Here is a 22,364-nt window from a genome sequence, read left to right as displayed (position 1 = left end):
CACATCTTTTTCTAGAGAATTACAGTGAAATTACTTTGCTGGAAGCATTTCAAACTTTTTGATAATACTGTGTACCCTTTCATTCTACTTTAAACAGTAATATTGTTTAGATGATATACCACACAGGGACTAGGACCAGGGCAGACATAATAGCATCAGCAATTCTTATTGATTGTTCATCATGCTAATAAGGTAGTGATGAGATAACTCATCACGAAAACTCCAACTAATTTAAATAACCACTTGCCACACCGCAACATCATTCCCTCCTTTTCCTGACCTCCTTCCACACCTACGTCCTCCCATTATTACTGTTGGTAGTGAAGGATAAAACAGTGCCTTCTCTGGAGCAAGACCTGCTAGTTAAACTCCTTGCTCTGTTATTTATCGGCTGTACGACATTTGGTAAACTGCCCAACCTCTCTGATGTTGTCAGCATTAAATGAATTAATATACATAAAGTGCTTAGAAAAATACCTGATATGAAATACACTCAATAAAAATTAGCTATTATTCCTAATTTTAATAACTATGCATTTTCCATTAATTTATTCAACTATTCAATAATTATGCATTCCAAGCACTGTTCTTGGTGTTGGAATTATGGCAGTAAACAAAAGAGACCAGATTCCTGACCTCACGCAGGAGGAGACAAAGGGAGCAAGTCCTGAAATAAATAGTAAGTAATGAAACCTCGGGGCTTACTGGTGGCTCAGCTGTAAAGAATCCACCTGCAATGCAGGAGACACAGGAGACAGGTTCATCCCTGGGTTGGAAAGGTTCCCTGCAGGAAGGTATGGCAACCCACTACAGTATTCTTGCCAGGAAAATCCCACGGACAGAGGAGCCTGGCAGGCGATAGTCCATAGGGTGCAAAGAGCTGGACGTGACTGCAGGGACTAAGCACAATGAAACTTTTGAGAAAAAAGTCAGGTAAGGAGAGAGAGAGATGAAGTTAAAATAAGAAAAGGCTTCAGTGATGAGGTGACATTTGAAATGAAGAAGGAAGCCAGGCAAAGGTCAATGATCAGGGGAAATAGGAAGTGTCAAAGAAGAGCAAGATGGGAAAGCACTTACTTGATCTGTTAGAGAAAGAACCAGAAGGCCAGCATGATTGCTGGTCCAGTGCAAGTGGAGAGGGACTTCCCTGGTGGTCCAGTGGTTAAGAATTCGCCTTCCAATGCAGGGGGTGTGGTTCAATCCCTGGTCAGGGAACTAAGATCCCACATGCTGTGGGGCAACTAAGCCAGTGTGCTGCAGCTTGAGAAGCCTGCACACCACAACTCCTTAGTCCACGCACTGCAACTAGAGAAGCTTGTGCGCCAAAATGAAGACCCAGCAGAAACAAAGTAAAAAAAGTGCAAGTGGAGCGAGAAGCCAGAAAGCACTGGCACCCTGTGGACAGTTAAGAAGGAATCAGTGCTTCTGGTAAATGTAGGAAGGAGGACTCGGATGAAATATGTTATCACCCAGCTGCCTTTATGCAACAATGAAGGGAAGAGGCAGATGGAGAAAAGGTGTGTGTGTGCTCAGTCAGGGTAGCTGTGGAGAAAAGAATGTTTTACTCTTTCCTGCCTGTTTCTGTGAAAGCAGAAGAACTCTGAGTAGAGAGTCAAACAATTATCTCATAAATTCCTTTTAGGAAAAGCAATAACATGAGGCGATTGGATCTAAAAGACAATCTTCCCTCTCCCCCCAAATAGATACTTTCCTAAAATTTCAAAGTAAGTGGGCACACTCACTCTGCACATTGCCTTTGTACACAATTTACAGTTGCCACTCTTATTTCCACCTGTATTTTACATCAAAATTGATCTACTAAGACATACCATAAATATCTCTATATTAACTCACTTGAACGAGTGGACTATTCATTACACAAATGCGAATTTCATCTTGACAATGACTTTTCTCCCAACCTTATGACATCGCTAAATTGAGCCCACGTTTTCTTGGCTGAATCTCTGGCAGCAGAGAATTAACTTTTACAACACAGGCTGTTCCCTGAGTGTCACTTTATTGGATGATGTTTTTATAAATCCTTAGGTATTCTCTCTATTGTAAAAACATGTGGGATAGTCCAAGATCTATATCAGAAATTCTCTAATTCTAAAATGGCATGATTTAAAATGTGAATTGGACCCCATCATATCATACTTTTCTGACGAGTGGGCATTGCGAATCATCTTGAATTATGACTTCCCCAGGCTGCAGCCACTCTGCCAGCAGCACATCCTCTCGTGGATGCAGCAGGACATGCCATCCTGTGGATTCGCTGGTCCTTTCTCAGAAATGGACCAGGGCACTCTAACTCATTCAAGCCACAAGAAGGAAGGGGCCTCTGATTAACTGTGTTACAAATGAATGGCAGATTATTAACAAATGATAATGTGATACCTTATTTCAGTTGAGTAAAAAAGCCTAAACAGTCTGGGTACTCATTTAAAACTATAAGTACCTGCTCTGGGCAAGGTACTTATAGGGCTACTGAAACCAAAGTACATTCATTTTAAACAAAGTAGTCCTGATTCTCTGATTTCAGAAGCTTACACCAGGGATCCCTTAACATTGAGGCACTGATACCAAGGTGATGTAGAATAAGAACTCTGCTCCTCACGTTCAAACACAATACTGAATGGTAACCAGAGCAGAGATTCAGAGTACCCTTGTCACATCAAGAAGATAAGTAAATTTTAAGGAAATCTTTAAGTGGTTTTTTTGTTTTTTTATAATGGTAAAACCTCCTAACTTACTGAAATCCAATGAAAAGGGTTTTGATTCTGTTGTTTTGGAAAAAAATGAATGTGGGTGGGAGGGGAAAGATGGGATCAGTCAACATGCCATGCCTGCTCATGAGGACAAAACTGCAGGTAACAGATGAATAAAATCAACAAACTGTTTAAAGACAATTGAAATATGTAATCCCCAGGCCATCCAGCAAGAAGTAGCCAACTTTCAGACTTCATGACCTATTCAAACAAACAAACAAAAAAAATTCTGCCTTTAATCTTGGTGTCAACCATCTCTCCTTTATTAAATAAACAGACAATTCGCTGGGAATGATGCCTCAGATTTGGAACATATTCCCTGTAGACTGTTGGAGCTCTGAACTGGATTCAAAATGAATCCATCCATACAATATCAATCAATAGAATCAATATTTTGCTGCATTTTCCTCTAGAAGGGACTTCCCTGGTGGCTCAGGTGGTAAAGAATCCACTTGCAATGTGGGAAACCCAGGTACCATCTCTGGATCAGGAAGATCCCCTGGAGAAGGGAATAGCTATTCACTCCAGTATTCCTTCCTGGGAAATTCCATGGACAGAGGAGCCTGGCAAGCTACAGCCCATGTGTTCAACAAAGAGTTAGACACAACTGAGAGATGAACACTTTCCCTCTAAAAGAGGAGAGAAAGTCAATATGTAACAATTAGTGAGAAATTGAACAGGGGAAGATGTAAAAAATGAAACAGAAGGCCAAAAGATGTACAACATTCTCAGATACCAATATCTAGGGATGTCTATGTGTTTTATATAAAATAGCCCAGACAGTTGGCCCTCCAGCAATATTGATGGGTTTCACATCCCAGGATCCCGAGGGACAATTTTGGTTTGTTTTTTTAGTCACTAAGTCATGTCCAACTCTTTGTGACCCCATGGACTGTAACCTGTCAGGTTCCTCTGACCATGGGATTTCCCAGGCAAGAATACTGGAGTGGGTTGCTGTTTCCTAAGTGCTTTCAGTTTAGAAGCAACGAGAGAACTTTAGAGGGAAGGAAGGAAATATGAGCTGTGTGTGGAGAAGAAAGTGTGTCTGAATGTGTCTGTAGGTTGTAGGGAAGGAATGAGTTCTTCCATGCACCTGAGGTCAGCTCACATTGGAAGAGAGAACGTGGGTAAGATGGGAGATAATCACAGAATCTTAATGGGGAAAAGAGACAAGCCTGGTTTGGTTGGGGCTTAGGAAATAAGAGAAATAAAATATGTGAAAACAAACATATATGCATGTCCTCAGGCTGTTTCTCTCATACCCACCTTCTACTCTTATCAGCAAAAGTCAGAAGACGATACCACTTTTCAGGACTCCTAACTCCTAAGCTTTTTGCCATGCTGATTTATTACTAAAAGAATCTAGAGTCACACTATATGAATTCTTACATTGTAAAAGAAGAAAACTACTTAAAATGGAAATTGGATCTAGGAAAGCAAAGGGACCAGGCTGAAAGACAGACTGGGCGTTCAAAGCAAAAGGAAATTGTCCCCAAGGTAGCTGTTGATGGCAACTCAAGTGTTTGTTGGATCCAAGACTGGAATCTGTCATTAGGCTTACCAGTGACACAACATTAGTGGAAAGGAAGTCAGACAGGCTTTTAATCTCAGGTTAGAAAATGGAAGGTGGGCAATGGCACTGAGTATCAGAATGACTTACAGAGCCGTGTACTATAGCTGGAAGAATATTGAATTTTGATTCAGAAGTCTTGGGTTGTCCACCAAAGACATTTCTTGGCTGTGTGTAGAAGTTGTTTAAACTTTCTTGGTCAAGTTTCAACCATCTGCGCAGTTGGTGTAAAAATTAGGAGGACTGGTTTTAAAATGAATTAATATTTGCTAGAGTACTTGATATAATTTTAAGCTCTCTATGAATCAAATATGAACTGAATGAATCAAATATCTTATTAATTTTATTTTGTTGGGATGGTCATGCTATCATTCTGTCTGCACTGAATCTCTTTCTCTTGATAAATGCTTCTCCTCAACTTTTCATGATTCTGGTGGAATTTCCAATCAAGGGGTGTCTCTTCCCCTAACATACGAGTGAGCTTATGACCAAAGGTAAAGCAGGTATCTCATCAACCCTACTCTGTGCTTGATCTCTTGTAGCAAATACTTGGGGATATGCTAGCAGAGTCTTTCTAAACATTATCAAATGAACTCTGGGTGAGAAAAAGGCCCAAGCTTTAAGGATATTTATAATCCTGGAGCACCCAGGTGCCAGGGCCATTCTTACCCACATGGAGTGGTCCAACAGAAAGTTGAATCTGGAGGTAAAAATAGAGATGTTGATGGAGAGAAAGAAAGTTGAGTCTAGAGATAGTGATGGAGAGACACAAGTGGATGAAAAGGGAGACAGAAAGAGAGGAAGAAAGAGATTCTGGTTGATACTTCCTCTCCAGTCTTTAATTCACTCAAGTATTCAGTGGCTATTTCACGTGGGTCACAAGTTATTTAACGTACTGAGGATATATCCGTCATCCAAGACAGCCTTGGTTCCAGCTCCCATACAGTTAATATTTTAATGAGAATGAAGGAATGATAAACAATTTACGTAAGAAATTCAAGTTAAGCAGATTATGATAGATGGTTAGCCAAGCATGCCTGGAGAGGTGAAGAGTTATGAGGTGTGAAGTCATTTCTGATACATGTACAATGTAGCCTACTGACCCCAATGCTGATGACAGTCACGAAGCCTTTTCTGGAAAGACATGACAAATCTTTCACTTCTCTCATACTGCTGCTAAAAGAGAATGCAAGTGAAGTGAAAGTCGCTCAGTCATGTCTGACTCTAAAACAATGAAAAGAAAGAGTAACAAAGGTTGATGAGGATGTTGAAAATTTGGAACTCTCATACATTACTTGTGGGATTGTGAAGTGGTACAACCACTTCAGAAATCAGTTTGGTAGTTCCTTAAAAGTAAATACAAAATTAACATATGACCCAATAATTGTACTCCTAGATATATACGCAAGAGAAATGACAAAACATGTTCACACTAAAACTTGCACTGTAATATTCCTAGCAGCATAGTTTTTAACAGTCTAAAAAGCAGAAACAACCCAAATGCCCAACAAATGATAAAAGAACAGGAAAGAAGTGCTGGTCTGTCTCCTTCAGCTGGTTCAGGCATCCTTTTCAGGAATATATTGGGTAAAGGAGGCATAGTAGATCACCAGCATCAACAAATACTTTATTTGTTCCTGGATTTTCTAATTTGTCCTGCTGCTGCTGCTGCTAAGTCGCTTCAGTCGTGTCCGACTCTGTGCGATCCCATAGATGGCAGCCCACCAGACTCCCCCATCCCTGGGATTCTCCAGGCAAGAACACTGGAGTGGGTTACCATTTCCTTCTCCAATGCATGAAAGTGAAAAGTGAAAGGGAAGTCGCTCAGTCATGTCAGACTCTTAGCGACCCCATGGACTGCAGCCCACCAGGCTCCCTCATCCATGGGATTTAGTTATATCTTATTGTACATGCTGTCCTATTGTGCCTATTATTAGTGTGGGAAAGCCAGTCCATGGGTATCATTGAGCACCCCACTGGAAACTTAGGACTCTTCTCCCACCTTGAAATTGACAATATTGGCTTTCTCAGACAATATGCTATTTCCATTCCCTAATGCTAAGATGCTTATTCTCTGGGTGTGTATGTGTGCGCTCAGTCATGTCTGACTCATTGCAACCCTATAGACTGTAGCCTGTCAGGTACCTCTGTCCATGGGATTTCCCAGGCAAGAATACTGGAGTTTCCATTTCCTACTCCAGAGGACCTTCCCAACCCAGGGATCGAACCTGTGTCTCTTGCATCTCCTGAATTGGCAGGCAGATTCTTTACTACTTGCCACCTGGAAAGCCCATTCTGTGGGTGGATTTCCCCAAAAGGACTCTTCTATAAATCACAGATAATATGTTTAAGACCCAGAAAGTCTATAAAGGAAAAAGAGGTTACTCTGATTGAAGATCACAGGAGTCCTGACAGACTCTTTGGAGATGCCAAAAAAATAATCTCGGGCATTCTGGTATGAACTGGAAAATCAGCCTACTAGTACTGACTGTGGGATCTGCAAGCAGTTTTTGGCTCTCGTTCAAGGCTGCTGTTACTTAGCAAAGAGGACTAAAAGACCATCTTTCCCTGCCTCTCTCATGCTATCCATTTCCTTCTAGTGCCTCTTACATCACAGTCTTAGAAAGGGTTTATAGGAGGGATGGATAGATAGAGAGAGGGAGAATATAAGTATGTAGACTGGTACTTTCACAGAGAGAGGAAATATGAGGAAAACGATGAGAAAAAGTCTCTGTAATTAAAACACTTTTATGCATTTTGTTCAAAATCAACCAAAAATTACCCATAATATTCTATTCCCTAAACCCTCATGATGTTTCCCTAGATCTTGACCCTGACGCTCGTTTTGTTTTTCTCAGTGTATAACATGACTTCCCCGCGTTTCAAAAGCATATTTAACTTCTTCTGAAATGTATATAAATATTTTTATCTTGTAACACTTTTTTCCCCAGAGTAGACTCAATGCTTGAAACGGAGCTAGCCACTCCAGTCTGCTATAACTGGAAATGGGAAATGACCACTTCCAAGTTATAGGTGGGAAACTGAGGTTTAGAGAGGGTAAGTGATTTCTCAGAGTTGTCCAGTGGAGTGGGCAAGCTGAGATTCCAACCTTAGTCTCTACTGCTCTAAAGCCCCAGCTCTTTTTCACATAATAAGAAGTAGTCTTTTAGAGTAAGTGTGGACTTCCCTGGTGGTCCAGTGGTTAAGAGTCCACCTGCCAATGCAGAAGACATGGTTCAACCCCTGATCTGGGAAGATTCCACATGTCACTAAGCACATAAACCTGTGCTCCAAAACTGCTAAAGCCTGTTTACCTAGAGCCTGTGCTCCACAGCAAGAGAAGCCAGCACAAGGAGAAGCCCTCACACCATAACTAAAGAGTAGCCCCCCTACCCCTTGCTTGCTGCAACAAGAGAAAGTCCACACAGAGCAACAAAGACCCAATGCAACCAAAAGTTGATTAATTAATTAAATAGAGTAGGTGTGTACTTACACAGCCCAAGGCCCTCCCTCTCTTATGAATCACAAAACAACCACTAAAAAAAGTAGAGATGGAGACGATATTGTATCAATTTATAAACAAAAGAACTATGAAGTTAAAGTGTTTAAAACTGAGAAAAAGTAGTCTCCAGTTTCTGGCTGATATGTGTTGGCCTCATTTCTTCCTTTATGCAGAATGAACCATGGAAGTCATATTTCAATCTCTCCAAGGGTATGGACTTTCCCCACACTAAAGGCCCCCAAATCAATCATGTCTGACATAACAGAGCATTACGATGCTTTATTTTTTCTAGAGAACTATCACTGTCTGACATTTTGGGTTGCACTTATTTTTTCCAAGTCTGTTTCCAGCCAGAATATAAGTTGCTAGTGATCAGCAGTGTTAATTTTTCTTTCCAGAGTTTATCCCAGTACTTGACACAAAGAGAGTCTTCCATAAATTCATTTTGGTTCAAATGAACCATTTCTGTCACTTAAAACATGCACTATATTCATCACTCTAACCAAACCTTTTAATCTAGGTGTAGGAAGTCAATTTTATGGAAAACTTTGTAACTGTAAACAATGATAGTAGTCCCTTTTTGTGCTTATCCATTTTCCTTTAGGTCAGTTTGGCTCACTTTTTTCCCAGTGGGAACTGACTGAAAATAAACCTTATAAAAGAGGTTGGGAGGAAAAGGGAAAAAAAAACATGCATAGCAAAGTGAAACAGAATATAACATATCACTAATGATGCCAGCTTTCTTAACTAGTAAATCCTAATATAGTTAGTTTGAAATTAGCTCAAATGTATAAGCAATCATTTATCTTTTCTTCAGCATCCTATCACCAGCAATCATTGGCTTTTGCTTTATCAAGTCAATATAGGAATAAACTCGTTATTTTAATGTCACGATGTACGGAAGAAATGGTGAACAAGTTTTGGCACAATGACGTGAAGCAAATCAGTGAAAAATCAGCAGGCTATCTGGAAACAAATTTCTCCTGACGTTCTCAGGCTGCGGTTTCTGCACCAGCGTCACTGTACGTTCTCCATAATCCAATTTCTTTTTAAATGGCTTTCCGTTCCTTTTTTGTGCTCTATTGATGTTAGGCATGAATGAATGCAAACACTTGCACCATCAAAAACAAACAGCACCCTACCACCCGGAATGCCCTGGCAGGAGTCCACAAAAACAAGATTTAACTCCTCCGAATGGCAGTCGGTAGACAGAATTAATGGGTGGTCTTTCCAGAAAAATGGCTTATAAACTTCAGTGAAATAGTAATTTGCTGCCTTGGTATCAGCATTTGTTAGCTTGTTATTGATATCTTAACTGTTACCTTAAAAAGAAAATTCAGGGTATTTAATGAAGAAATTTAATTTGAAACTCACAATTCTCCAAACCACTGTTTTTTAAAACCACACAAGTTTTGCTGATAATTACTGACAATGTGCATTATTGACCTACTGACATTTTACTTTTTGGTTGATATGACTCAGTGTGACTCCAAGGCAACAAATTAAACGTGTTTTGCCCATGCCATTTAAGGCTTTGCAGCTGTACGAGTAGAATTTTCTAAAAGTCAAACCAAGACACTCAATGAATGTATCAAAAAATCTAACTTGTAATGCAAAAAAAAAAAAAAATCAGCAGTTATAAGGACACTGCTATATTATACATAGAAAATTCTTTATTTACTTAAAATTGTTTTGTAATGGTTTCTTTCCCTTATGATCTGAGGGGAAAACAGACATTTTGGGTTAGAATCTCAATATATCTTGGTGATCAGACATCTATTAACTATGCATTTTTCTACTTGCCAACTGATGTCATCTGTTTGTTTAAACCATACAAATTGCAGCAATATCCACATCAGATTAAGGTCACCAAGAGCTAAAGGAATAACATTACCCTGGAATAATTTTCCAGCTTGAAAACATAAGCTTTCTTCCATCTGCACTTTTCTAACAATGTATGAAATATTTATGAAAAAAGTTATAATTTTATTTCTTGTGACCATGCTAATCAATACATTTTTTTTACATTCTTGATAGTTTAGCCACTTTGTTGCACATAAAACTTTACAGAGCAACTTAACATGGGCTGAATTCCTCTTTTTCTGATCTCTTGAAAATCAGAAGTCCTACCAATGATCGCATATATATTATATCCATCAACTGTTCCCAGAGCAATGTATTAGTTTCAGGACAGATCATGTCTTCTAATCAGGTTCTGAATGAGAAGGGCTCTGTGGCCTTTGGCTGTATGCCTTCAATTTGATAAGAGTAATAATGTTCTGGACATATCTTATGCAAACTTCCTTCTAGATACTGTGACCCCATATGTAGCTCAAAAGCAGTGCAGTACTTGAAAAAGAGATTGAGGAAAACGACGATTTTAAGAGTACACTCCACCTCTTTACACTAACTCGCTCACTGATGGGTCCTTTGCAGAAGCTCTGACCATCCCTTGAATTTCAATGACTCCTGGTTGTCTTGGGGCTACAGCACTATTTCCAGAAAACAACACATCCTTTAAGCTTTTAACCTTCCAGTTCTACCTGAAAAAAAATATTTCTTGACCATGAAACTCTGAGAAACAAACACAAAAACACAACCACCCTACACTGTCTTATTGTCCCCGATGATGAACTATAGTTTTCTCCCTAGTCTGTAAGAAGCCTAAGGCAGAAAATTCCCTCATGTCAGGAAAATTAGGCTCTTTTTTCTTCAGTGCCTGAGTACTTTAAAGGGGGGGCGGGTGGGGAACTCAAAACATTTTCAACTGCTTCAGCATTTACATGGGAATTATCCCAGCGCACGGGAGAAAAAGAAGAGAAACTTCTTATTCCTTGAGAATCCTGCACTGTGATCACTTGGTTGGCTGTCTGTGCATACATGACCCTATCCAGCTCTCTCAATCAGGTCCCCTGTATTGCAGGCAGATTCTTTACCATGTGAGCCACCAGGGAAGCCCCTAGAGATTAGGAGTTCATCTTATATGCAGGTAGTTTATAATTTATAATCTAGCTTATCATTGGAAAGCTGAATGTGAATAATTTAGGGCTATGTAATGGGTTTGGTCCTTTCCCAATTCAAACCTTCAGTACTTTAGTAAAACATGTCTTTTTCATGGGATTTCCTTTCCAAAAAAAAACTCCTCATATCCCAATCTTCTACAAACAATATGAAGGACCAAAGACCAAGAACCAAGCACCAACCCCTCCCAGTCAACCTGTAAATGGACAAACATACTATAAAATTCTTTTTAATTGCCAAATGACTCTTCCACACCCAGGATGCCTAAATATCATCACATAAATATTTGTAGTTTTCTTCATACCCCTAATCAAAAAAATCGATCCACCCAAATATCACTTGTCTGAAGCAATGTTTCCCGTGGTGTTTTCATTTTATTGTGGCATGTCGCTTAATGATGTCAAATAATATCCTCTGGTTTTTCTATTTATTTTTATTCTATCTCATTTTATTTTTCTAAGCCCATGACAACTACAATTAAACTTCCCGAGGGGTAAAGGCAAGGAAAAGCTACAAAAATCTGATTTGATTTTCCTACACTTCTCCCTGCTCCCTATTTCCAAGCCACTAATCCCCTCTCAAACTGTACAATAGAACAGCTAGACATAAAGCAAAGGAGATAAAACTGGCCAGCCAGGGCATTGTTCTTGCTAATCTGCACCATTTACATAAGGGTTAGAAGACTTGTTTTATCATTTAAACAGGCTTAAAAGCCTCTTTGCAAATGAGATTTAGTTCCTACAAAAGAATGAATTCTAGCTATTTGGTGAGCTTCTGCTGGACCAGCACTGGGAGCTGACTCGGCAGTTAACTTAAGCTACTTCTTTGGCCACATACACTATATGCAAAGATTGCTTCCAGCTGCCAAAACTGAAAAGCATCAAGCTGATTAAATTCTTTCCAGGAGGTGAACAAGATGAGGAACAGGTTAAGAGGCCAATAAGGTCCGATCTTAAACTGTACCTGGGCAAACTGCCCTTTATGCAGGTGCCTTAGAAGTGGCTTTGAACTTCTAGAGTCCCTTGAATCTTCTTTTGAAAAGGAATAAAAGGCAGACAGCAAATGAAATTCAGAGGCAGAAAGTCTTAGAATAGTCTCCAACTGTGAAGTAAAGACAATCTAAACTCTTTGATTCATTGTTGGTCTGCGTGGCATTGGGCATGAGGATAAACTGTACAACTAGCTCTCTTGTTAACTCAGCACAAAAGATAACCAGAAGGAAAAGATTCTCTTAACACAGAGGAGTACACCCTTTGCATCAAAATCTTAGATTTAAAAAATCAAGATCATGTTCATACATAGATACACCTATAATCTGTTTTACCTGGCACACCTTGAACAGATGTTCAATGTGACTTTGGCCTGAGGTTCAGCAGAGTAAGTAGCTCGACCTTGGTTAAATTTGCTCCCAGAAGGTGTCAGGGTAGTTACTCCCTCCATTCTTAAATCATCAAGATCCTCTGTAACAACATAAACAATTGCAGATAAAAAATTAACTCTAATGGAATTAAGATGAAAAGTCCATGTTTTCAGATACCTGCCAGTAGATTAAGAAAAATGTTATATTTCCACTTTGCAAAATCTTACCTCATTATCTTTCAAATCATTTCTAGATGTAGCTGGAGAAAATTATAAGGGAAAAGGGTGAGAGATCAATCTGTTTGGATAATGAATGGGCAGACCACATATAGAACATGGATCCACAACTTCTCCTGTAAACATCCACAGAAGTCAGCAATAATAATCTCTACAGCAATTGGCCCCAAATGGTCAAGACTTGGTCAGTGACTGCCAGCTTCCAACTAGGAACAATCCACAAGCATATGCATGCTCAGTTGATCAGTTGTGTTCAACTCTTTGCGACCCCATGTACTGTAGCCCACCAGGTTTCTCTGTTCACGGGATTTTACAAGCAAGAATCTTCCTGCATCTCCTGCATTGGCAGTTGGATTCTTTTAGCACTGAGCCACCTGGGAAGCACAAGAACAATCCAGAGAAAGACAAATATGCTCCCAAACCAATTACATCAGATCATTCACTTCTAATTTGCCTGTCTTGAGCTTCCTCATCCAACAAACTCCAATCAGAATATACCTGATACCTTCTCTTTTTTACCCTAAATCTTTCCTTTTTATCTTCACTTGGGCAGGACAAGAATACACCTGGACAGTCACACCCCAGGTGTTCATTGAAACCTTCTATTTCATTCAGGCCCTCAATCAACATTTAAAAGGTCTACATTTCTCTTGTAATTTAGTTCTAACCAAATTTGTACATGATCTACTTTATTCACAGTATAAGGAACCTTGTAGAAAGAACTCGATTTACTTGCTCTGAGCCTTAGCAAAAGAGAGACATAAAGTTTCAAAAGATAAGTCATAATTTTGCCAAAACATAATCCATGACTGAAGTTATATAAGAAGGGAAATCACTCTTTTCTGATAAGGCTGTAGACTATCCAAACATCTTAACTTTCACAAAACAACTGAGAGAACTTCTAGGTTAATTGTGTTAAAAACATGACAGCATACCCATAATGAAGTTGCTCACACTAGGTCCAGCGTTATCAAACTGAGATTTAATTTAATTACAGTTTAAGCTCTCCCAAAAATGGAATCCTAAACAGTCAGAGTTTGTTCGTTTCCAAGGCAAACCATTCAGTATCACGGTAATCCAAGTCTATGCTCTGACCAGTAATCCTGAAGAAGCTGAAGTTGAACGGTGCTATGAAGACCTACAAGACCTTCTATAATTTAGGGGACTGGCATGCAAAAGTAGGAAGTCAAGAAACACCTGGAGTAACAGGCAAATTTGGCCTTGCAGTACAGAATGAAGCAGGGCAAAGGCGAATGGAGTTCTGCCAAGAGAATGCACTGGACATAGCAAACACCCTCTTCCAACAACACAAGACTCTACACATGGACCGCACCAGATGGCCAACACCAAAGCCAGATTGATTATATTCTTTGCAGCCAAAGATGGAGAAGCTCTATACAGTCAGCAAAAACAAGACCAGGAGCTGACTGTGGCTCAGACCATGAACGCCTTATTGCCAAATTCAGACTTAAATTGAAGAAAGTAGGGAAAACCACTAGACCATTCAGGTATGACCTAGATCAAATCCTTAATGATTATACAGTGGAAGTGAGAAACAGATTTAAGGGACTAGATCTAATAGACAGAGTACCTGATAAACTATGGATGGAGGTTCATGACATTGTACAGGAGACAGGGATCAAGACCATCCCCATGGAAAAGAAATGCAAAAAGGAAAAATGGCTGTTTGAGGAGGCCTTACAAATAGCTGTGAAAATAAGAGAAGCGAAAAGCAAGAGAGAGAAGGAAAGATATACCCATTTGAATGCAGAGTTTCAAATAGCAAGGAGAAAGCAGAAAGCCATCCTCAGTGATGAGTGCAAAGAAATAGATGAAAACAATAGAATGGGAAAGAGTAGAGATCTCTTCAAGAAAATTGGAGATACCAAGGAACATTCCATGCAAAGATGAGCTCAATAAAGGACAGAAATGGTATGGACCTAACAGAAGCAGAAGATATTAAGAAGAGGTGGTAAGAATACACAGAAGAACTGTACAAAAAAGATCTTCACAACCCAGATAATCATGATGGTATGATCACTCACCTAGAGCCAGAATCCTGGAATGTGAAGTCAAGTGGCCTTAGGAAGTATCACTACGAACAAAGCTAGTGGAGGTGATGGCATTCCAGTTGAGCTATTTCAAATCCTGAAAGATGATGCTGTGAAAGTGCTGCACTCAATATGCCAGCAAATTTGGAAAACTCAGCAGTGGCCACAGGACTGGAAAAGGTCAGTTTTCATTCCAATCCCTAAGAAAGGCAATGCCAAAGAATGCTCAAACTACCACACAATTGCACACATCTCACATGCTAGCAAAGTAATGCTCAAAATTCTTCAAGCCAGCTTCAACAATACATGAACCGTGAACTCCCAGATGTTCAAGCTGGTTTTGGAAAAGGCAGAGGAACCAGATATCAAATTGCCAACATTCGCTGTATCATCGAAATAGTACGAGTCCCAGAAAAACATCTATTTCAGCTTTATTGACTATGCCAAAGCCTTTGACTGTGTGGACCACAATAAACTGTGGACAATCCTGAAAGAGATGGGAATACCAGAGCACCTGATCTGCCTCTTGAGAAATCTGTTTGGAGGTCAGGAAGCAACAGTTAGAACTGGATATGGAACAACAGACTGGTTCCAAATAGGAAAAGGAGTACTTCAAGGCTGTATATTATCACCTTGCTTATTTCACTTATATGCAGAGTACATCATGAGAAGTGCTGGGCTGGATGAAGCACAAGCTGGAATCAAGAATGCCAGGAGAAATATCAATAACCTCAGATATGCAAATGACACCACCCTTATGGCAGAAAGTGAAGAAGAATTAAAGAGCCTCTTGATGAAAGTGAAAGAGGAGAGTGAAAAGGTTGGCTTAAAGCTCAACATTCAGAAAACAAAGATCATGGCATCCGGTCCCATCACTTCATGGCAAATAGATGGAGAAACAGTGGAAGCAGATGGTGACTGCAGCCATGAAATTAAAAGATGCTTACTCCTTGGAAGGAAAGTTATGACCAACCTAGATAGCATATTGAAAAGCAGAGACATTACTTTGCCAACAAAGGTTCATCTAGTCAAGGCTATGGTTTTTCCAGCAGTCGTGTATGGATGTGAGAGTTGGACTATAAAGAAAGCTGAGAACCAAAGAATTGATGCTTTTGAACTGTGATGTTGAAGAAGACCCTTGAGAGTCCCTTGGACTGCAAGGAGATCCAACCAGTCCATCCTAAAGGAAATCAGTCCTGAATGTTCATTGGAAGGACTGATGTTGAAGCTGAAACTCCAATACTTTGGCCATCTCATGCAAAGAGCTGACTCATTAGAAAAGACCCTGATGCTGGGAAAGATTGAAGGCAAGAGGAGAAGGGGACGACAGAGGATGAGATGGTTGGATGGCATCACCAACTCAATGGACATGATCTGAGTAAACTCCGGGATTTGGTGATGGACAGGGAGGCCTGGCGTGCTGCAGTTCATGGGGTCGCGAAGAGTTGGACATGACTGAACAACTGAAGTGAACTGAACTGAAACAGTCAGGAATCACCTGGTCAGCACCAGTGAGTTAATGTCTGAGAGACCTCTGCTGTCCCCTAAAGGAAACTGCCTTCACCACAACATATCTGCTTTTTGCTAGTATAGCTTCCTCTATCCACTTCCTTCTGTCCATAAAAGTCTTTCATTAACAACCGAATATTGCAAACAAGTGTCAAATGGCTCAATCAGTAAAGAGTCTGCCTGCAATGCAGAAGACCCCAGTTCAATCCCTGGGTCAGGAAGATTCTCTGGAGAAGGAAATGGCAACCCACTCCAACATTCTTGCCTGGGAAATCCTATGGGCAGAGGAGTCTGGTGGGCCATGGTCCATGTGGTTGCAAGAGTTGGACACAACTTAGTGACTAAACCTACCCACCTACCTAAGTCATAAACAGACTTTCTGTCATTTGAAGAGGGTTAGTTAACAGACTCCCTCTATAGGCACTTCCAACTAAAATCCTTTGGTTCAGAAGTCTTGGGTTTATGTCCTCCAAACCCAAGTGGACATTTTGTCTACTTGAATGTGAGCAATCCAGGCATGTCTTTAGAGTTTCAACATAACTTCATGAGAGTCAAAAAACTCATCACCTTGACCTGGTCATAAAGGCATAGTCCCCTCTTTGTAGGGCAATAACCACTGCTTCAAAACTCAGTGCTTCTGCTAAACTAGTCATAAATGCCACTCTTGTTCTCATGGTTCCTCATGTGGCACAGATATTACTACTGCCCAAGAACACACAACCTTTTTTAGTTAGGTGATCAGCCCCTGATGAGATTGTTAGTTTTTTCCCCCTCATGCTACTATTCATCATTGAGACACTGTGCCTGTCCACCTTGTCCCTACCAAGGGAAGGGAAACAACATTTTCTTAGCTCACTTAGGAACTTGTTATATCTCATTCAGTGTTTTTAAAACTCTGACCTAATATTATTTGTTGACAAATCATATCTCAAAACTTGAACCTGGAGTAGAACATGCTAACACCCATTGAAGCTTGCCTTTATAACACAGTCCTCCACCTGAGGGAAAAATCAGCCCCAAGGGCAAAACCATAGCACTTCCTTGACCTTGTCAACTGGTCAAAGACCACAGTGGTGGCTCAGATGGTAAAGAATCCGCCTGCAATGCAAGAGATCCAGGTTCAATCCCTAGGTCAGGAAGATCCCTTGGAGAAGGGAATGGCTACCCACTCCAGTTTTCTTGCCTGGAGAATTCCACAGACAAATGAGCCTGGCAGGTTGCAAAGAGTTGGACATGACTGAGGGACTAACACAGATACATATTGGGCATGATTTAAAAACAAACCAAAAAACTATTACTTTGGGTTGCTTTGGAAGCCAAGAGTCAATTCTGCTGGAACCTCCATCAAAAATGGACAACATATTTAACATACTTTTAGGTGGACTCCTAGTTCATACTGAGGTAGCTGCTGTAAAAGTTGAGGCTTATGAAAAAAGAAATGACATGGAAGCTAAAAGAAATACTCCAGCAGATCATTTTGCTAAATAAGCAGTCTTTTCTCCTTTTTCTCATCTTAAAAATAATTATTAATTAATTTATTTGGCTGCACTGGGTCTCAGTTGTGGCATGAGGGATTCTTTTTTTTTTTTTGTGGCTTCTGAACTCTTAGTTGCGGTATGTGTCCTCTAGGTACCTGAATCAGAGATTGAACCTGAGTCCCCTGCATTGGGACTGCAAAGTCTTAGCCATTGGACCACCAAGGAAGTTCCAAACAAGTAGCCTTAACCAAGGTTTGGATCCTATTAAAACTCTTAAAGGGTGAATTCTTAAAGAAATTCAAAGTAACCATTATAAAATATCAATATTTAGCCTCTGAACTTCACTCAGATCATCTCTGGTACTCCCAACGCAGATGGCTGGAGGCACTAGGTAGTTTCAAGTGGACATTTGCTAAATTTCTCCATGAAATGACTCATCATGGTATAGACAAACTGGTTACTATCATAAATCAACATGGCTGGGGAAACTTTTAAAAGACGGCTAAGGTAATTTTTTAAGTCATGTGGATTTGTCAACAGCATAATTCTAGAAAAAACTGTAAATGTGGGAAATGGTCAAGGACCAAAGCTTCTAAGCCCTTTAAAAACCTCATAATGGTATATTATGTACCTTCTACTTTCCATGAGATCTGAATATACTTTAGTTATTAAATGTCTATATAATTTCAGGATGAGTTTAAACATCTCTTTGCCAAAAAGCTATAATTTTTACAGTTGCTAAAGAGCTGGTCTATTTTGTATTTCTAATATTGTGAATATAAACTTTTATATCAAGTGATGATTGTGAGAGCTGGACTGTAAAGAAGGCAGAGAGCCAAATAATTGATGTGTTAGAACTATGGTGCTGGATAAGACTCCCGAAATTCCCTTGGACAGCAAGGAGATCAAACCAGTCAACCTTAAGGGAAATCAACCCTGAATACTTGTTGGAAGGACTGATGCTGAAGTTGAAGCTCTGTATTTTGGTCATCTGATGTGAACAGCTGACTCACTGAAAAATTCCCTAATGTGCTGGGAAAGACTGATGGCAGAAGAGAAGAGGGCATCAGTGGATGAGAGGGCTGATGGCATCGCCGATGCAATGGACATGAACTTGGGCAAACTTTGGGAGATAGTGAGGGACAGATAGGCAGAGCATGCTACAGTCCATGAGGTCGCAAAGAGTCGGGCATGACTGGGTGACTGAACAACAGCAACAATCAAGTGACCAAGGTATACACTTCACAAGAAATATTACTTAAAAAGAAAAACCTCTATAAGGTATTAACCTTTACTCAGAAACCATACTGCGCTTATCATCTACAAACTTCTGAATGGTGAAAAGAACCAATGACATCTGGAAATAAAATTAACAACCTTTCAGAAACCCTTGAGCTCCCTTGGTCAAAGAAACTCCCACCCACCCTTAAGCCAATATGGTTCACTCCCTAGAGTGTTCAGTCATGTCATGCCCTACTCTTTGTGACCCCATGGACTGTAGCCTACTAGGCTCCTCTGTCCATGGGATTTTCCAGGCAAGAATACTGGAGTGGCTTGCCACTTCCTACTCCAGGAGATCTTCCTGATCCAGGGACTGAGTCCGAGTCTCTTGCATCTCCTACATTGGCAGGCAGATTCTTTACCACTAGGGCCAGCTGGGAAGCTCCCACCCACTCTGGACACATGGTTTATTTCCCTGTGAACTGGTAACTGGAAGGCCCAAGGGTTTCAGTATCTTACCTATGATACTTTGCCCTGATGCATGTAGACATTGCAAAATGTTGCAAGAGACTCATGTACTAAGCCCAGCTCTATCACAAACAGGTTAAAGTTGCATTTAAACATCTTAAACAACCTCTTCATGACATTCAACTATAAGATTTCATCTGTCAGAGAGACATCAGAGAAAAGTTGCTCTTGAACCACACTGGACGGGATTCTATCCAATACTGTTAACAACAAATACACAAGTTAAGCTCCCTGAAGCAAATTCTTGGGCTCACATTTTATGACTAAAGAAACAATTTAGAACCAAAAATTGGAAGCCTTCTCTAATAGGGGACCTCAAAATGAAGATTCTCAGAGATTCTCCTGAAACAGCTGATTTTCAAAGTATATAGACCAATGATCCAAAGCTCTCAGAACGACCTGATTACCTCAGATCATGGACAGCTTCTGCACAAGATATTGCATCAAAACCTTTGTTTAATTACTATTTTGTTTTCCATCTGCTTACTTAAAATCATTCTTCTTGTAATTTCTATAAATTCCTGGTCATCACTCACCCCTAATGGCCCTTCTTCTTTTATTCCCTTCATACTAAAATTATTAGAGCATAATCATTCTTATACCAATCTCAGATTTCCTGAACAGCAGCCTTCAAGCTTACTGATTGCTGGATATGCTATTCCTCACCAGATGCCTGTGATACAAACCAGGGATAATTCCAGTCTCAACAAATGAGATAAAAGAGACTTACAGTCAATGGCATTTCACTTGAACCTATGTGGACAAATGGCCCAAAACAAATCAGCTCATGACTGTTTATGTTGCTCTCTTATAGAAAGAGAACAGATTATCACAGTCTAGTAGTTAGAGCTTAGGTAATCCTAAATTTGAATTTAGAATTTCCTAAAAGGACAAGCCTTGGAAGGAAAGTTACGACCAACCTAGACAGCATATTAAAAAGCAGAGACATTACTTTGCCAACAAAGGTCCGTCTAGTCAAGGCTATAGTTTTTCCAGCAGTCATGTATGGATGTGAGAGTCAGACTATAAAGAAAGCTGAGCACCAAAGAATTAATGCTTTTGCACTGTGGTGGTGGAGAAGACTCTTGAGAGTCCCTTGGACTGCAAGGAAATCCAACTAGTCCATCTAAAGATCAGTCCTGAATATTCACTGGAAGGACTGATGCTGAAGCTGAAACTCCAATACTTTGGCCACCTGATACAAAGAACTGACTCATTAGAAAAGACCCTGATGCTGGGAAAGATTGAAGGCGGGAGGAGAAGAGGACGACAGAGGATGAGATGGTTGGATGGCATCACTGACTCAATGGATATGAGTTTGAGTAAACTCCAGGAGTTGGTGATGGATAGGGAGGCCTGGCGTGCTGCAGTTTATGGGGTTGTGAAGGGTCAGACATGATTGAGCGACTGAACTGAAAAGGATGAGGCAATTACTATGTGGAATAGACTAATGGAGATACAAATGTGTAAAAGAGCTAATGCAAGGTCTTGGTTTCAATTTTATGCCAGGAATAATGTCTTTTTTCCTGGATAGCCATGTTTTCCTATCAGATACTGCTTCCTCTGTAACCAGGAAGGCTAGTTTTACTTGTCTCAAACCAGTAGATCGTGCACTTTAGCAACAGTATTCCAAAACTTTTCTGTGCACAGATACCTTAATTCTATAAATCATCAAACCAGGAAATTATAATTCAGATGGGAGCCCCAAAACAAAGTTCCCCTTGATTATTCAGGCACTTTATCTAGGGGAATTACTGATCCATTGTTTATGCAAACAATCAAAGCAGTGCTTCCAAAAACAGGGATCACACAAACAAAAGGTTATATGCCATAGATCGTTTTAATTCCAGCAGAAGTTATAAATAGCTCAGTCAGTAAAGAATCTGCCTGCAATTTGGGAGACCCAGGTTTGATTCCTGGGTCAGGAAGATTCTCTGGAGAAGAGAATGGCAATCTACTCCAGTATTCTTGCCTGGAGAATCCCATGGACAGAGAAGCCTGGTGGGCTACAGACCATGGAATTGCAGAGTCAGACCCAACTGAGCAACTAACACACACACACTCTACACGGATTATAGATCAGTCTCAATTCCTTGGCAAGAGGCAAGAATAGTGATGGACAATCTCTGTCACCGAACTCTATCCAGAGTCTAAGATGCTTTTATGCAGCCACTCTCTCATCAGATGCTCACTATGATAATACAACATTGAAAAGATTGACTATGGAAACAAGGGAACATCATGAAGCAGTAAAGACTTGGATATTGAGTCTTGGCTTTTGGCCAACTTCTTGCAAGGGAGAGAATGACTAAAAGAGGGGACTGAGAGACTGAATACAGAAAAAGACAATGAAAGATCATATACGACCTCAGAACACTGACCCACCACCCCTGGTGGAAACAATCAGTGAAGACAAATCACAAGCTCTGAAGCAGTTGGCCTCAAACATGCAGGACTTGGTTAATAGAGACCAGATTACAGCTCTTTGCCCAACTGAGACCCAAACAGAGAAAACCAAATATGCTCCCCAAGCTAAATGCATGTTTCCACAAATGGCAACCTTCAAATATCTAAAGGTTTGTCCTTCAGAAGAGATATTAGAGTTCCCAAAGTCAGTATATAGAGAAGAGACTTTAGCCAACTTGAAATTTCTTTGAAGCAACCAGTAATACTTTTTTCATCAAGGAATCTTACAATTCTTAAGGTAAGAGTAGTAAAGAAAGATTATGTGAAAATAACCTGATGAGAATTTTTAAAAATATACTTGTTTTATTTTGATACTCTAAAATCAAACTATGTAGTGACTGTTAGTGTCTAGTTAAGAAATTAGATAACTAATAATGTAATGTGATCAGTTCTATCTCAGAAAAAAACAAAAATAAATGTTTTATATTTATATTTATGGAAAACACATGAAAAATCAACTAACTGAAGATAAAAACAAATCCACAAAACTGCCAGTAATTATCCATCAGCACTTGGCATTATTTCATTTTAATCATGTAGATTAGCTTCAGCTTTCTAATTGAAAGCTGAAAGATAAAGGAATTATTAGGAAGTTGAATAATCAGGTGACAGTTGAGTAAAAGTATACAAGCCAGACCAGGCTTCAGAGGGGTG

At 40.0% G+C, this 22,364-nt stretch overlaps 1 protein-coding gene across 6 annotated transcripts in view; it reads right to left on the bottom strand.

Moving 5' to 3' along the window:
• Nucleotides 1-22,364, bottom strand: part of C14H8orf34 (chromosome 14 C8orf34 homolog) — a 354,631-nt gene that overhangs the window by 124,058 nt on the left and 208,209 nt on the right. For 5 of the 6 annotated variants that reach the window (XM_055546199.1, XM_055546200.1, XM_055546197.1 and 2 more), the window contains exon 8: nucleotides 12,186-12,321. In XM_055546199.1, coding sequence (XP_055402174.1) covers nucleotides 12,186-12,321 — 136 coding nt within the window. The remainder of the gene's footprint in view (nucleotides 1-12,185; nucleotides 12,322-22,364) is intronic. The other variant, XM_055546196.1, reaches the window with a different exon arrangement.

Source organism: Bubalus kerabau, chromosome 14, assembly GCF_029407905.1.
Source record: "Bubalus kerabau isolate K-KA32 ecotype Philippines breed swamp buffalo chromosome 14, PCC_UOA_SB_1v2, whole genome shotgun sequence".
NCBI classification, from domain to species: Eukaryota; Metazoa; Chordata; class Mammalia; order Artiodactyla; family Bovidae; genus Bubalus; species Bubalus kerabau.
The sequence above is the reverse complement of the archived record's forward strand: the minus strand, read 5'-3'. Positions and strand labels throughout refer to the sequence as shown.